At 37.5% G+C, this 16,616-nt stretch overlaps 1 protein-coding gene across 1 annotated transcript in view; it reads right to left on the bottom strand.

The window, feature by feature from the left end:
- Positions 1-8,146: 8,146 nt before the first annotated feature.
- The window catches only part of zgc:101566 (Transmembrane protein 263-B-like), a 47,565-nt gene continuing 39,095 nt past the window's right edge, over positions 8,147-16,616 (bottom strand). Inside the window, exon 3 of the mRNA XM_056452029.1 lies at positions 8,147-10,620. Coding sequence (XP_056308004.1) covers positions 10,340-10,620 — 281 coding nt within the window. The 3' untranslated portion in view covers positions 8,147-10,339. The remainder of the gene's footprint in view (positions 10,621-16,616) is intronic.

Genomic DNA, 16,616 nt, shown 5'->3' with positions numbered 1-16,616 from the left:
TACCACAAAACAACGGACGTTAAATTACAGAAATTTACCACAAAATAACTGACATTAAATTACAGAAATTTACCATAAAATAACAGACGTTAAATTACAGAAATTTACCACAAAACAACGGACATTAAATTACAGAAATTTACCACAAAACAACGGACGTTAAATTACAGAAATTTACCACAAAATAACTGACATTAAATTACAGAAATTTACCACAAAACAACGGACATTAAATTACAGAAATTTACCACAAAACAACGGACGTTAAATTACAGAAATTTACCACAAAATAACGGACGTTAAATTACAGAAATTTACCATAAAATAACAGACATGAAATTACAGAAATTTACCACAAAACAACGGATGTTAAATTACAGAAATTTACCATAAAATAACAGACGTTAAATTACAGAAATTTATCACAAAACAACGGACGTTAAATTACGGAAATTTACCATAAAATAACGAACTTGAAATTGCAGAAATGTACCACAAAACAACGGATGTGAAATTACAGAAATTTTCGTAAATTTTAATTTCTGGTAAATATCTGTCATTTAACGTCTGTTGGTTTGCGGTAAATTTCTGAGATTTAATGGCCGTTATTTTACGTTTTTTTTTGGCACCCCAGCTGCTGGAAAAAAAAACTTAAAATAACAGATTTTTTTTTTTAACAGTGTATAGCCAAAACCCGGGAATCGGTGGACGTCAAACAACTTTAATCATAACGTTAACACAAAACAAAAGTTTTCATCTGGAGCTCCTTCACAGGACTTGACACTTGTAAACACTCACTCCATTGGGCTAACGGCTCCCAGGACCAATTACAAAGCTCGCACTACACATCGTTGTGACGTGTAGTTAAATTTTTTGAGAGGTGCGTGTCAGTCACAACGAGGGCTATGCGACCGTGCAAAGGCTGCGCCGGACCATATGTTTGTGCTCGATGCAGAAGTATAAATCGACCTTTACATTGCCAACTTAAAACATATACTGTAAATAATTAATAATGTCAACTTACTCATAACTTAAAACAAAGATGGTTAGTGCAGAAAATCTATGGGAAACAGCGAACGCATATAAACAATTATATCAGATTTAAGTTTGTCATATACACAAAAAAATGCTGAGTTGTTGTAACCCAGCATTGCTTCAAATATGGACATACACCCAACCGTTGCATTAAATGTGTAATTTAAATTTAACTGAAAAAATTAACCCAACGTTGTGTTTGTAAACAGCCGGCCCAATGTTTGATTACAACCCAGCATTTTGTATTAATACAGTAAAGTACAAACGCACACCATTCCTTTACGTATGGTTGATGTAAACACTATGTTTGTGTTCATTATGATTAAAAACAAAACATATCTACGTGAATACGAATGACATATAAACATGCTTGCTTGACGCACAACAACCAATGAGGTTCATTCTTGTGCATCTCATGTCACATTTGAGCCTCTACAAGAGCTAATAAGTTTGTTCTTCTTACACATCAAGCAAGTATGGTTGAGTTCACTGATCAATGTTAATAGTGAAAATTGTATCTAAATACAATCTACATTAGAAAGTGATCCAATGTTTAAAAAACTTTGATTTAACTGCTAGATACATAAGCAGTTTCAATGGAAGGACATACAGTAAATCTCTCAGATTTCATTTAAAAACACCTTCATTTGAACTTTAATTTGAAATAACGTCTTAAGGGTTTTGAACGACTTGCTAAAAGGTTGACAAAATGTACATTTAAACTAACCCTTTAACTCATGACCTTGTGGTTAATACACCACCTCTCAGTCTGGTGCAGATGCATCCAATACAAGTAATAATCTAGTTTTTGCATTTGCCAATCCCTTTTCCTCCTCATGTCCCTGTCAAATAAATAAAAAAATAATATGCTTGTATAACTCGTCGATACTCTTAATAATCTTTTGCGTACACACACACTCTTGGCAGTTGGCTTATTCTGCGACTTGAAGTTTGTAACCCTCACAACTTTCTATTCGCAGTTATGCAATATGTTTGGTGAACTTTAGCTTTTATTGCATTAACCCCACAAAAGTGCACAAGTAATTGGCTTTTTGAGCCATCTTCCATTATCGTCTGCCAAAAAAAGTCACTAATAAGTTGGCTGTGGCAGTGGACAGATCAGCTATAAAGAGAATATTCTAGCTAGATGCTGAAGTTTGAAAACAAGGGTGTTAGTTCTACTTAAAAGAAGATCCTCTTGTGTAAATTACCCACTTAAATTTGTTCTGCACACCACTTAAAGTCTGCACTATGCTGAAGAAGCTTGTTTTCTCAACACACTGTACAGTGATGAGAGTCGATCCCTGAGAGAATGGGAGGGATAAAAAAAAGCCCCAAAGACTTATCTCACAACAAAGTTGATAAGCTGATTCTCTGCTTTTATACATGAAGCAGACGTAGAGTTTTGCTTTGTTTGAGCTTACAGTGCTTTTCAGAGGATAATGATTCATAATGCTTCTTCACTAACCATCCTAACATGTTTAAAAGAACACGCCACTTTTTTTGGAAATAGGCTGATTTAACAAGGCCCCTAGAGTTAAACGTTTTTGAATCCATTAGACGCATCTCTGGGTCTGGCACTTTTAGCTTAGCTTAGCATAAATAATTGAATCGGATTAGACCATTAGCATTTTACTTCAAAAATAAAAACAGAGTTTGGATATGTTTCTATATGTTCTAAGACATTTTTAAATGTACACTCCACTTTTTATTTGTAAAGAGACTAATTTTTTAAGATCCCCAGAGGGAAACAGTTGAGTTTTAAAATTGTTTAATCAATTTGACGGATCTCTGTTTATGGAGAAAGCCCTTTTATCTTAGCTTGGCATAAATCATTCAATCGGATTAGACCATTATCATTTGACTTCAAAAAAAAAAAAAAAAAAAAGAAAGAAGAAGAAGAAGAAGAAAAAGAAAAAAAAGATACATTTGTTTCCCAGCATAGGGGGTTTACAAATTAGTGCACTCTCAGTGCTGGATTGCAGTTGGAAGAGCATCTGCTGCAAAAAAAACATATGCCAGAGTAATAGTGGTTCATTCCGTTGCGGAGACTACTGATAAATTAGGCACTAAGCCAAAGGAAAATGAGTGACTTTAGATAATATTCTATTTAACAGCTTGACTCTTCTCTAGTTTCAATGTATACTAAAACTGTCGGAAACTGAAAAGTTGCTATTTCCCCATCAATATGGCTATAAGAACTACTGTATATTCTCATTCTGGAAAAATAATCATGTAAATTTGCTGCCGGACACTGGCTGCAGCAGGCGGAATGGTATTATGCAATGTTGTTTCCAAGCTGGGGACTATTTTCAGGTGCTGCGTAATATCATTGTGCCTGCTGAAGGCATGGTATAGCAGCAAAGCTGAATCTTTTTAATTTGTGAGAGGGATGCTAATGGTCTAATCCAATTCAATGATTTATGCTAAGCTAAGCTAAAAGTGCCTAAACAAAGACCCAGAGATCCAGAAAAATGGTACAACTCTTCCGTTTAACTCCAGGGAACAAAAAAAAGTGGAGCATTCCTTTAAAATCTATTTGAACGTCCCTCATTTAAATCACTTACTGAGATTCAGATATCCATTTAAATCTCTTTTTATAATTAAGGCATTTCAGAATGCAAACTATATTCTTGTATTGAATCACACTCGACAACAAATATTAAACAATAACACACATGATAAAATGTATATTTCTCAAATGTTTCAGATGTACAGTTAGTGTTAGAATGTGTACCTTGATTATGATTTAGGAATATAATTATAAGCTGTTATAATGTTACATTTAAATAACATAAACCAGTAATAGTGAGACAATAAGAGAGAGGCAGATATGTGAGATTTCACTGTTCTTTCTTCATAAATAATTCATTTCTGAATTTAAATTATGTCAAGGCTGACTCATGTACGTCTGAATAGCCATCATATTACTGTTTTTCTGGCTTACACAAAGGTAAACTACTCCTAAACAGCAGGAAAGCATCACTGTAATATGTTATGTTAAACTTTTAGAAAGTTATTTGTAGAATATATGAAGGAAAAAGCTTTATCTCAGGAAAAAAAAAAGCATGTGGTCTTGTTTAACTTTCTTTTTTCATAAATGAAAAATGTGAAAATGATGAGTCTATATATTTCCATTCATAAAAGTTGAAATAATACAGAAAATAGGTAAATATGATTTAAGTTAAATGTTCAGCAGGTGTTAAAGCAGCTGTAGCTTTTTTTGAGCGAGATGCTAATGGTCTAATCCGATTCAATGATTTATGCTAAGCTAAGCTAAAGAGGCTAAAAAAGCTATTTTTTTTGCGATGTGATTAAATTTTGTTGTGGGTTCTAGAACATGTATGCTATTCTAAAATTCAAATAATATGGATAAACAGACAGACATGCATACATTTTCTTTTCCTTTTTTATTTTCTAAAAAAAAAAAAAAAAAAAACATTTTTCTTTCTGGCTAGTGATGAAACCATACTCGTTTCTGTGCACCAATTGTTTCGAACAGGTCGATTTTCGTCAATGAACCATTGTTCTTTTTTATGTCGCAACAATTAATTGAATCCATTCACTTTTTCGATTATTGCTGGACAGTGATTTTTCAATCCTGGTCATGTGGTGCAATGGCAAATGGTTCAATATGCTTTCATTTCATACAAACGTGGATGAACTAAAGTAATGACTTAATTCAAAGTATTCATGGATGAAAAGGTGAAAATAAATGTGCATCTGACAGACATTTTACTATTGCAGAACAGGTTTTTTTTGTTTCATTGTTTTACATTTTGCACATATGATCATTGCAGTATTCTTAAAAATTTTAGTGTAAATGCAAATGGCTGTGGGTTACGACAAAGTCTCCTGAATTTCGCCCTTCACAGAAGGAAAGGCTTTTACGGCTTTATCGTGTTTCGCCTGGTTGCAACACGGCGTGAGGTTAAAAAGCCCCAAAACAACTTGGCCTTTTATGATCGGTTTACTATTGATACTAAAATCACTAATGCCTTTGGTTAATATAGCGGAACAATGATGTTGTTGAGCCATGCAATTGTTTTTGAAGATAAAACACCTGACTGGCTCAATTTTTTTTTGCGCCAACTCAGTGTCCCATAAAAAGACCAAGAAGTTTATGAGGACCTGTCCATTTTGGTGACATGACATTAAATGTAAAGACGCAAGTCTCCTGCCAACTCAACTGAATAGGTACAGTATCATTATTTCCCATAAAAATCATTTTTGGTTTGGGTGAAACCAAAGTTTTGAGTTTTGGGTGAACTCCCTTTAAGTCAGGGGTCTCAAACTGTCAGCCGGCGGGCCATTTACGGCCCTCCTCCTCCTACCTCTGGCCCACAACTGATGTTAAAAATACATAATAAGATACATAATACATAATAATAACAAAAATACATAATAAGATTTGGCCCCCCAAAACATATATTTTTTGAACCACTATCATTGTTGTGCAGTCGCATATCAGCACTTGTGGTTTTGACCCACCACCAACTGGACTTTTAAATAACTGCATTTGGTTTAGTTTTACTTTCGGTTTCTCTCAGAGTCCTTCGAGAGTAATAAACATGACATGCTGATTATTTCTAAGGCTGATTGAAATGTTGAAATAACTCTGTAAATCCTCCGACCCGCAACTGACGTCAAATATATAATGAGATTCGGCCCCCCAAAACATATATATATTTTGAACCACTATCATTCTCGAGCAGTCGCATATAGCCACTTGTGGTTTTGACCCGCCACCTACTGGACATTTAAATAACTGCATTCAGTTTAGTTTTATTTTCGGTTACTCTCAGTGTCCTTCAAGAGAAACGCACATCACATGCAGATTATTTCTAGGGCTAATTTTAACGTTGAAATGTGTCCAAAAATCCTCCGACCAGCAACTTGCGTCAAAAATATAATATGATTCAGGCCCCAAAAACATATATTTTTGAACCACTATCACTGTTGTGCAGTCGCATTTAGCCAGTTGTGGTTTTGACCCACCACCTACTGGACAATTAAATAACTGCATTCAGTTTAGTTTTACTTTCGGTTACTCTGTGTCTTTCGAGAGAAACGCACATCACAAGAAAATTATTTCTAGGGCTAATTTAACGTTGAAATGTGTCCATAAATCCTCCGACCAGCAACTTACATCAAAAATATAATATGATTCAGGCCCCAAAAACATATTTTTGAACCACTATCACTGTTGTGCAGTCGCATTTAGCCACTTGTGGTTTGACCCGCCACCTACTGGACATTTAAATAAATGCAATCAGTTTTGTTTTACTTTCGGTGTCTCACAGTGTGGATTGAAAGTATGGCAAAATGAATGAAACTCGTAAAATAAAACCCAAACAACCCCCGCTTTTCTAAAATACAGAATGCTTTATTTGTAGAATACAGCATAAATTTAGCAAAAATAGTTCTATTATAGACAAAAATCTACTTGGTCTTAAAAGTCCAGTTTAGAGTAACAGCATTTTTCAAGACATGGGTACCTACCGAAAGTGTGTAGATAGCAAAAAAAAAACACACAAAGAAACATGAAAAAACAAGAGAGAGAGAAAGAAACACACTCACAATTAACAGCATGTTGTACAGAGATCTAGAGCTTCAAGCATGCACTGCAACAATATAATAATATGCCATATGCCGTTTTTTGCATAAATAAAAAATAATAAACAAACATTTAAGCAGTGTGGGGAAATAGGAGACAAAAAGAAAAAATACTCCATCGGCACGTTTTCAATTGTGCTGGTTCTATGATGTAAACAGCTGTAAAAAGGTAGCAGGGAATACATCTGTGGTTATTTTGAACACTAAAAACACTCCACAGTGAGCTTTTACAACTTCCAAAACATTCAGGCACATGTACGGCCCATAAAGCATCGTTATAAAACAGCTACGAACGATGCTTCGCAAAGAGAAACAATTAAGTGGACTTGCCTTTTGTTTTTGATGAACTGAAGTCAATGTGGTGTGGTTTCTGTTCCCCTGTGTCCTTTTCTACATGTCAACAATTTCTTTTCTCTACACCAGCCACTGCCTTTCTGGATGCAGATTCAGTACAAATGTCGCCTTACAAAAAAAAAATTGGAGTGTTTACACTGGAGTGAACTTCTGTCTTTTCAGAGATTTCTACACTTACCTTGAATGATGTAAATGAGATGCAGTTAACTGTGAAAACATAAACTGAAATCGGTTTTAAAGAAAGGCTATGGTTTCTGACAGTAAGAGTGTGTTCACACTTTGCTGGTTTGGTTATTTTGAAACAAACTCTATTGGAAGTGCTTTTTTAGGGTGCTTTCACACCTGGGGTTCAGTTCATTTGGTCTGAAGGCAAAAACTGATACACCATTTTTCTTTTCACACCGCACTGATAGCTCAGGTTCAAAGCAGTTGAAATGAATCAAAACGCGACAACATCCACATAATATATTGGCTAGATTCAAGGGATGCACCAGAATAAAAATTCCCGAAACTGAAAATTCTGGGCGCACTTGTCTGAAAAACAAAATTGATTTGTAATTATTATTTATTGTTTTATTAAATAATATAGTTTTATAAGTCTTTGATAGTTTAACTGTGATTTAATTGACTGAAAGAGTAGCCGAAGGGCATAATTTTACCAGCGTTGCTATGCCATCATAGTAACGCGATTGCAAGCAGCAGGAATAATTACCACATAGAAAAGTCTTGTCGACGTGTTATTTGAGTGCACCGGTGATCATGTACAGTTTATGCATAGATAAGTATTGGTTTATGAATGGAATGACCAGACCTGAATATTGAGCTATTTTAAACTTTTCCCATGGTGTGGAGCTCTCGAATTTTGGTCAACACCTGCAAATAAAATAAAACAAAATAAAATAAATGAAATAAGAAATAAATAATATACAAATAATCTGGGATTTCTATTGAAGGAATGAAATGATTGGGTTTCATAATGCATCGCTTTCCGCGTCAGGTATGAAAGCTGCTTCACTTCATGCAATGACTATTGCTGGATTGACAGTGAAACCACAGTGCTGAATATTGGCTCATATTTTCAGCCCTTTTCCAAAACCGACAATGCTATTTTCTGTGGTGAACAAAAATTCAGAAAAACTGCTATTCAACTGGTCAGAATTAATGTGTATAAATATTCCTCTGCAACATCCGAAGGTAAAAAAAAAAAGAGAGGAGAGGGGGAAAGCCAGCAGACAAAAGAATGGATAGACGACTCCATGACGACTGTATCCATGGGCTTCATATATTATATAGATTGCATGCATCACTTTACACACTAATATTTTTTAGATCTAAACGTAGATGCAACTTGAAAACAATGGTTGCATCCAAAATCGCATACTTCAATACTATATAGTATGCTAAAAACAGTATGCGAGCCGAACAGCATGTCCGAATTCACAGAATTTGAAAAACAGTATGCGAAAAGTACCCGGATGATCTACTACTTCCGGCAAGATTCTGAAGTGCGCATCCAATGGACGCTACACTGTACCATGATGCAGCGTGAGAGAATTTATGAATGGGAGTGAAGTGATGCAACTGATGTAGGTAGGTCACATGATGATGACAAAATGGTGGATGTAGTACAAACGAGCTCCGTTCATACAAATAAAAAATTCTTACTCAAATGCAGTAGGCGATTTTGGACGCAGCCAATGTTTTCACAGGTGCATCGCAAGTCACATCAGAAGTTTGCTACCATGGAGCTTCTGCTACAGCACTATAAACAAACACTTGCCCTCATACCATAATACACAGTGCAGCTGACTATAGCAGTTGGTTTAGTCTGAAAATGTGCAGCATTTTTTGTAGTTGGGGCTGTTCAAGTTCGGATTATGCTCTACGAATGAACTGCTCCAGTGTTCGTTTAAAAGCGTACTGGGACCACGTCTTCAAGCGTTAGGTCCACTTTTGGTTAACACTCGAGTGTGATTGATGCATTCACACCTGCTCAAATGAACCGCCCCAAATGAGTGTATGAACTCTAGTGATTTAAGCAACTAAATGAAGCAGTTGTGAAAGAACACTTAGTGTGGTTAATCTGAATTAAATGTGAACTCTTGTAAACGGCAAACAAGTGGAACGAGACCTCTAAAGAAGCAGGTCTTGCTTCTCTTTCAAATAAACCCTCATACAGTGAGATAAAAGAAAAAAGAAGGAAAAAAACAACATTTTAACAGATTGTTTTTATGTTCAGACTGTGTTAATGCTAAGTTAGTCAAGACTAAGTCTATCATTTTGGGTCTGAACCAAATAAAGTGTGAACACACCCTAAATTGATGAACATTTGACAGTATGTGATCTAAAACCAACATTATTCTAGTTTATTAATCTAGTGCGGAGCGTCATGGTGGCGTAGTGGGTAGAACGATCGCCTCACAACAAGAAGGTCGCTGGTTCGAGCTCCGGCTGGGTGTTTGCATGTTCTCCCCGTGTTTGTGTGGGTTTCCTCAGGGTGCTCCGGTTTCCCCCCACAGTCCAAAGACAAGCGCTATAGGTGAATTGAATAAGCTAAATTGTCTGTAGTGTATGTGTGTGAATGCAAGAGTGTATGGGTTGTTTTCCAGTGTTGGGTTGCGGCTGGAAGGGGATCCGCTGCGTAAAACATATGGTGGATAAGTTGATGGTTCATTCCGCTGTGGCGACCCCTGACCAATAAAGGGACTAAGCCGAAAAGAAAATGAATAAATTAATGAATTAATTAATCTAGTGCCAAATTTAAACAATTGTTTTTATAATAATAATAAAGTAATAATAATAATAAAAAAACACTTTCCTTAATTTTTGAGCTCTCCCATTATTTAGTACAAAAATGGGCTTGAAACTAAATCCGCCTATTCATGGAACAATTCTGTGAAGCGTACTTACATTTTAACATGTTACACACAGAATGACCTTAATTACATGTGGAATGTTTGATCACATATTCATTAAATTAAACGAAGCTTCTGTATCAACATTTTCCATGTGGTGAAAGTGTCCTTTCTTCCTAAAGAATAAGTTTGCTATCCCTCTTTCTCCCAAATATAGTCTAGTAACACTCAAAACACACACAAACATACAAGCACACAAGGGCAAAGGTGAGACCCCAATTCTCTCTCATGTACCTCTGCAGTAGCTTTCAGTTATTGGTTGAATTGAGTTTACATATCGTATTGCAGTTCTTTATATGAACTTAATTAGACAAAATGGGCCAAATGAACCTGCCGCCTGCTTTCCAACCCTGTTGAAAGTGAGAACAAACCACCCAGACACACAGAATGGAACAAAGGCTGGGAGCGAGTCAGCCAGTCTAATCCGACTTGTCTTTTTTCTTTGGTGTAACTTTACCGGCCACTGCAGATCCCACCGCACCGACTCCTCCTGTTACTACTGAGACACCCCCTTTGACCAGTCCCACTCCGGCGGCAGGAACGCTCGTCACTGCTGTCTTAGTGAGCTCGAAGCTTTTGCTGCCTACCCAGGCCACTCCACCAAGGGTGGCACCCACTGCTCCTCTGGTCAAGTTGAAGAGCCCGCCGGTTACTCGCCACACCACGCCTGCTTCATTCTTGGGGTGGTCCTTTTCCAAGTCTAAAAGAGATGAACAGAAGAAGTAAAGTGATTATAATACAAAATGTCAATTAAAATATACATTTAAATGACATTTATATTAATTAGGAGTCTATTATTATGTTAGTAAAATGATAATCTACAATATTTTATTGAATATATTTTGAAACATTCATTATTATTATTATTATTATTACTATTATTCACAATTATATTGTAAAAGGTCAAATTATTTATTAAATTACTGCATGATTGCTGCCACACCTGTTTGCAAACAAGAAATCACTTAAATGGGATCTGCCTGGGAAAGTTAAGAAGACCAAAAGATCCTCAAAAGCTTGACTTCACGCCAAGATCCAAATTTAAAAAAATTAATAAGAAACAGTAATTGAGATCCATCAGAGATCTGGAAAAGGTTATAAAGCCATATCTAAAGCTTTGGGATAGCAGCAAAGCACAGTGAGAGTCATTATCCATAAATGGAAAAAACATGGAACAGCGGAGAACCTTCCCAGGAGAGGCCAGCTGATCAAAATGACCCCAAAAGCGCAGTGACAACTCATCCAAGAGGTCACAAAAGACCACACAACAACATCGAAAGAACTGCAGGTGAGTGTTCATGACTCCACCATAAAAAAAGAGACAATAAACTGCTGTTTGCATGGCAGAGTTCCAAGATGAAAACCATTAATGGAAAAATAAGTATGAACGTAAAGGCTTGTCTTAGTTTTGCCAGAAAACACCTTGATGATGAGTTTACTTGTGTTATCTTTGACTAAAATTTAGATTAGTTTGTTGATCTGAATTAATAAAATAAAAAAAGCAATCAGTAAGGGTCAAACACTTTTTCACCACTGTGTGTATGTGTGTGTGTGTCTACTCACTATCCTGATTTATCAGGGATCGCCAATGAACCATTAATTACTCATGCTTATATATATATATATATATATATAGGTAATTGTTATTAATTATATACAAGGCATGTGTTTTATGTTCCAGATGTTTTATAAAATACTATAATAACCATGGGGCGGCGTGGTGGTGCAGTGGTTAGCGCTGATGCCTTACAGCAAGACCTACTGGCTTTTCTGTGTGGAGTTTGTATGGTCTCCCCATGTTCGTGTGAGATTCAAAGTCCAAAGACATGTGCTATAGGTAAATTGGGTAAGCTAAAATTGTCTATAATGTATGTGTGTAAATGATAGTGTATGGGTGTTTCCCAGTAATGAGTTGCAGCTGGAAGGCCATCCGCTGCGTAAAATATATGGTGGATAAGCTGGCGGTTCATTCCACTGTGGTGACCCCTGATTAAAAAAGGTACAAAGCCGAAAATAAAATAAATGATTGAATGGATATAATAACTATTCACAGTAATTAAAGAATTTTTCATTTTCCTTTGGCTTATTACCTGATTTATTAGGGTTCACCAGATTTAATAATTGATTAAAGAATATTTATTATAAGAATCATTACTATTAAACTATTAGAATTGTTATACATTTCTTTAATACATTATTCGAGACCAATATTTCACCCCAACACACACAAACATCACACAATCAATCCAGGCTGAATACAGTTATTGTATCTAGAGCAGTTTTTTCAGATAAGAGCACTCGCTATCAAACCATGAATTTGAAATCAAATGTTTCAGGACCTGCGCTAAAAAAAATAACAGTATTTATGCAAGCCCGGTTTATTTTTTTCTCTGTGATGGTTATGTGAAACTTAAAGCTTCAGGGCAGCCTTTTGAAACCAGCTCACATCTACAGGCCTGACACTGAGTAATACACTGAGCAGATGTGCTCAGAAAAACACACACACACACACACACGCACAGTTCGAATGGCATCATCTTTCCCCTCTGTTGTTCCTTTGGCAGAATACAAGAAAAAAAGACTCCTTTCTTTCCGCCGGACAACTAGCATTTACACACTCCGCAATACTCTGCGGACTGTGAACAGAAATTATATCTTTTACATTCAATCAATACTGTCAAGGACCGCGTGTCTGGGTTGCGCGATGAGCTCCCCGCTGAATCGATGTGCCACGGAGAAGCCGTGTGAATGACAAGCGGTGCATCTTCAGATGAATCCCATGGGACAGCGCAGGGAAAAAAAACAAACTTCCCGAAGCCGTCAAGGTCGACCCACACGTAGCTCATGTGTGCAGAGATGTGCATGTGCATAAACAACAACAGACACACGGGTGAGATAAACAGAACTGGTCTTGATGTGAAACATTTGCGAGATGCGACCAGAGAAGAGATGAACGGATTTAACTAAAGCCTGCTTTCCTCTCGTAAAATGTCGAGTAGCATTAATATGTATGAAACGTGCCTGCAAAGTTCTTATTAGTACTGACACTGCATCTGTACTTTGGGTTTCTCACTTTCGTTGTGGCAAGCAGCGCGGCGTGCTGTGGAAAAGGTGTAAGGTTGGTGGACAGAGTGTTAATGAGGGACACCTGTGTGCAAAACGTGTCTTGAGTCCCATAGAGGAGATCTGGGAGGGTAAAAGGACAGTGGAAGAAGGGAATGGACCAGGGTTGTTTCTCAATGTGTTCTTAAGTGATCTTGTGTCCTTGTGTATCGTCACCACCAACTGACAAAGTTCAACTCCAATATTCAAGACCGCAAGAAAATAGGACACGTGATAGAACCCAGATGTGCTCTTGATATTGAAGATGAATCGAATGCAGACTTGTTGAGTGCAGGACTCGCTTAAAGGGGGGTGCATCATTTAATATTCACTATTATTTACAGTTCAGAGATATAGCTGAGACCCTTAATGAAAATAAACAATCACATGAAACTTTTTATAAAGGCATGAACACACAGAAAGGTGTTTATATGCTGAAATGCATATTAAAGAGCCCTGTTATGGGTTTTTGAAAATGACCTTCCATGCAGTGTGCAATACAGCTCTAAGTAAATAAAAACATCCAGCTGATGTTAAAATCTGAAAGTGCAACTTGTTTAAAAATATAGATTTTTTTAATAAAAGATTCGACTCGTTTGTCCTGCTCTTTTGCCTGTTTGTTTCAACGTTGACAGGAAACAATACCAACTATGAAGTGCCGGATCCAGTAAAACGTGAACGCTCCTTTCCCAAACACTAGCAGAGTGCGGGTATGTGTGGGAAGTGATCATGACTGAAGATGAGTGAACATTCTGGTGATTAATGCAATAATCTACTCCGGAACTGGGGACTCGTCGGCCAGAAACTTTCATTACATAGTTCATGGATTAGTTTAAAAAACAAATAAAACAAGCCAGCTGTCATTTTATTGCATTTTTAATATTTGGAAACTACATGGATTATATTACCAGACGTAATTGCACGAGCGAATCCCTCTGTGGTGACCGAGAACTATTGTGGAAGTGGTACATAATGCTGATCTGTTTATGGTTTGAATTTATGCTGCATTAGTTCCAGGTTCCCTTTGGGGAATGACAATGCAGATACTCCCACCTGCACAGAATGTACATTTGTTCACATTTCAGTCAGCTGTGGTCTGTTTGGTTTGTTTGCGTCCAGCTTTTTGGTCCAAATGGAGCTTGATGAAGCTGACGCTTGTCACCACTAATTGACTTTGACTTGGTGGGTGCCAAGCTTAAGACCAATTGACATCAGACCTACAGATGCAGGCAACCACAGACAATGACCAGATTACAGCACGACTTCTCATTCATTCTATAATCTGATGTGTACTGATTAAGCATGTTCAATCAATGAAACAAGCTCCGACAGATGACAATCAACATACTTATCAGACCAAACCTGATAAGGAGTCTAATTTTGTCTGCTGGTATTTGTCAATACAGGGTCAACTGGGGCCTCATGTATCAACACTGCGTACGCACAAAAACTTGGCGTACGCCAAATTTCACGCTCACGTCTGGTATTACTAATGATGAAATGAACGTGACAATGTGCGTTGGTCCACGCCAACTTCATGTCTGGCGTACGTGTATTTCTTGTGTGTGTTTGTTTTATTTCCATTGGCGACTACTAGAGGCAATTATGTTAAATTGCACACTACAAAGTATCTTTGAGCCGTGCAATGGCAGCTGTATCGGACGGGATCTTCCGCATGTCTAGCAGGTTTATAAGGTTTCCATACCATGCAGTTGACCAGCCAAACATTAAAGCGCAATTAGCAGCGATCGCCGGTTTTCCCAATGTAATCGGAGCGATCGACTGCACACACATTGCAATAAAGGCGCCATCTGAAGACGAATTTGGATGAATCAGAAACATTTCCATTCAATAAATGTGCCAATAATATGTGATGCTCAAGTGCGCTTAACATAATACACACACTTATTAATGATTCCTACTCGTCTTCCTCGAGATGAAGAGTAGGCAAAATCTGATATGTAGTGGGGGAAAAAAGAAGAATGAGTTCATCAGACGCTGGGTTCGAGTCCATGATCGAACGTGTCAAAAATGTTGTCATGCGCGTTACGAGCTACGCCACTCAACGTTGCTATAGACGCTACAAAATTTTACACCTTTACATCAGACCATTTCTTTTTTTGTTCACTCACAGTGCTATGTTCAGACCCAACTGGGTTAACCGCATCAGCTAAACTGTCCCACTCTATTTTTTTCTTTTGTTATTAATTCCGGAGGATAAACTTGCAAATAACACAGTTTTTCTCCGGTCTACCTCCGATAGGAGCACCTCCAATTCACATTCTGTGCAAAGTTTCTCTTTTTGCTTGATTTTGCCATTGCTTTTTCGTTTGGTTTGGCCAAAGTAGAGTCATTAGCATATTCATACGGGAGAGGAGACAGGAAGGGGTTTTGCGCTCGTGCATGTGAGCTCAGTTTAAAAAAATTCAGATGTATGGAACGCTGCGTATGCGGAATCCCATGCATATCCTCTTTGTACAACCGAAATAACGTGAAACTGAGCACACGTGCACGATACTAAATGTTTTAGTATGACTTCAACGCAAGCCTTCGTACATTAGGCCCCTGGTCTTTATGAAGTTTTATGAAGTAGTCATGAGGGCGGTCATCTATGAGTTTGGTTTTGTTATTTAGTTTGTAATTAAAACATCATGGTCATCGTTTGCCAGATCCCACCTCCTTCAAAGTGTAACTGTTATCTTAGTGCCGAAACCCATGAGGAATGAGAAAGAAAGAGGCTGCGGAGGATGACTGTACTCTGAAGGACAGACTAGCAGCAAATGCCACCCACAACTGTTTGACTTGCCCGGAGGGATAGAGAGGACTCACGGCTGTTTGATGGATTGTGGAGAAGTCAGTGTCTTCAGCAAGGGGCCTAAAGAGCTTCCACTGTTACACCATCAGTCCCTAAGGAAACCTTGGGAATGGTGGGCTTGCTGCAGGGTAACCAAAATTAGAGAAAGTGAAGGTGTCAACATATCCATGCAAGTAATGCCATGTTGCTCATGGAGGACTGAGTGGAAGAGAGTGTGTGTGAGAACCAGACCAAGAATTTGTTCTTCCTCTTTTGCATTCGTCTCACTTCTACTTGTTCATTCTCACCCTACCCAACAGCTTCCCTGGTGGACTAACGAGTTTACAGTCTTAAGAGTATACTCCCATCTTATGAAGGTTGAGCCAAAAGTCACTGAGTGATGCATCCAACCCAATGGTCTCGAGTCCCATGGAGGAGTTCTGAAAGAATTCCGTCAACTTTTTCCTGCCTCTTTGACTGAACTCTGAAGAGTGTTATAACTGGTCTTCAACAAATTTTATAGACTAAACAAAATGTTTTGATATGGATCACAATTAATTGTTCAAATGAGGCTTTGATCACTACCTTGCATGTACAACAAAGTGAAGCTGAGTCTACAAGGCCAAATCTAGAATCCCTGCAGTTTCTTACAAAAACTGTCATTTTAAAGCTGTGAAGATCAGCGAATTCATCATCGGATCGCTCACATGCCAGCTCATAAACGGACTAGCTGATCTTCATGGCTTTAAAATGCCCCAGTGTTCCTGTATCTGTGGTTACACTCAGTAAACAGTGGTGTG

Source organism: Danio aesculapii, chromosome 25 (genome assembly GCF_903798145.1).
Source record: "Danio aesculapii chromosome 25, fDanAes4.1, whole genome shotgun sequence".
Taxonomy (NCBI): Eukaryota; Metazoa; Chordata; class Actinopteri; order Cypriniformes; family Danionidae; genus Danio; species Danio aesculapii.
This window is presented reverse-complemented; position numbering and strand designations above follow the sequence as displayed.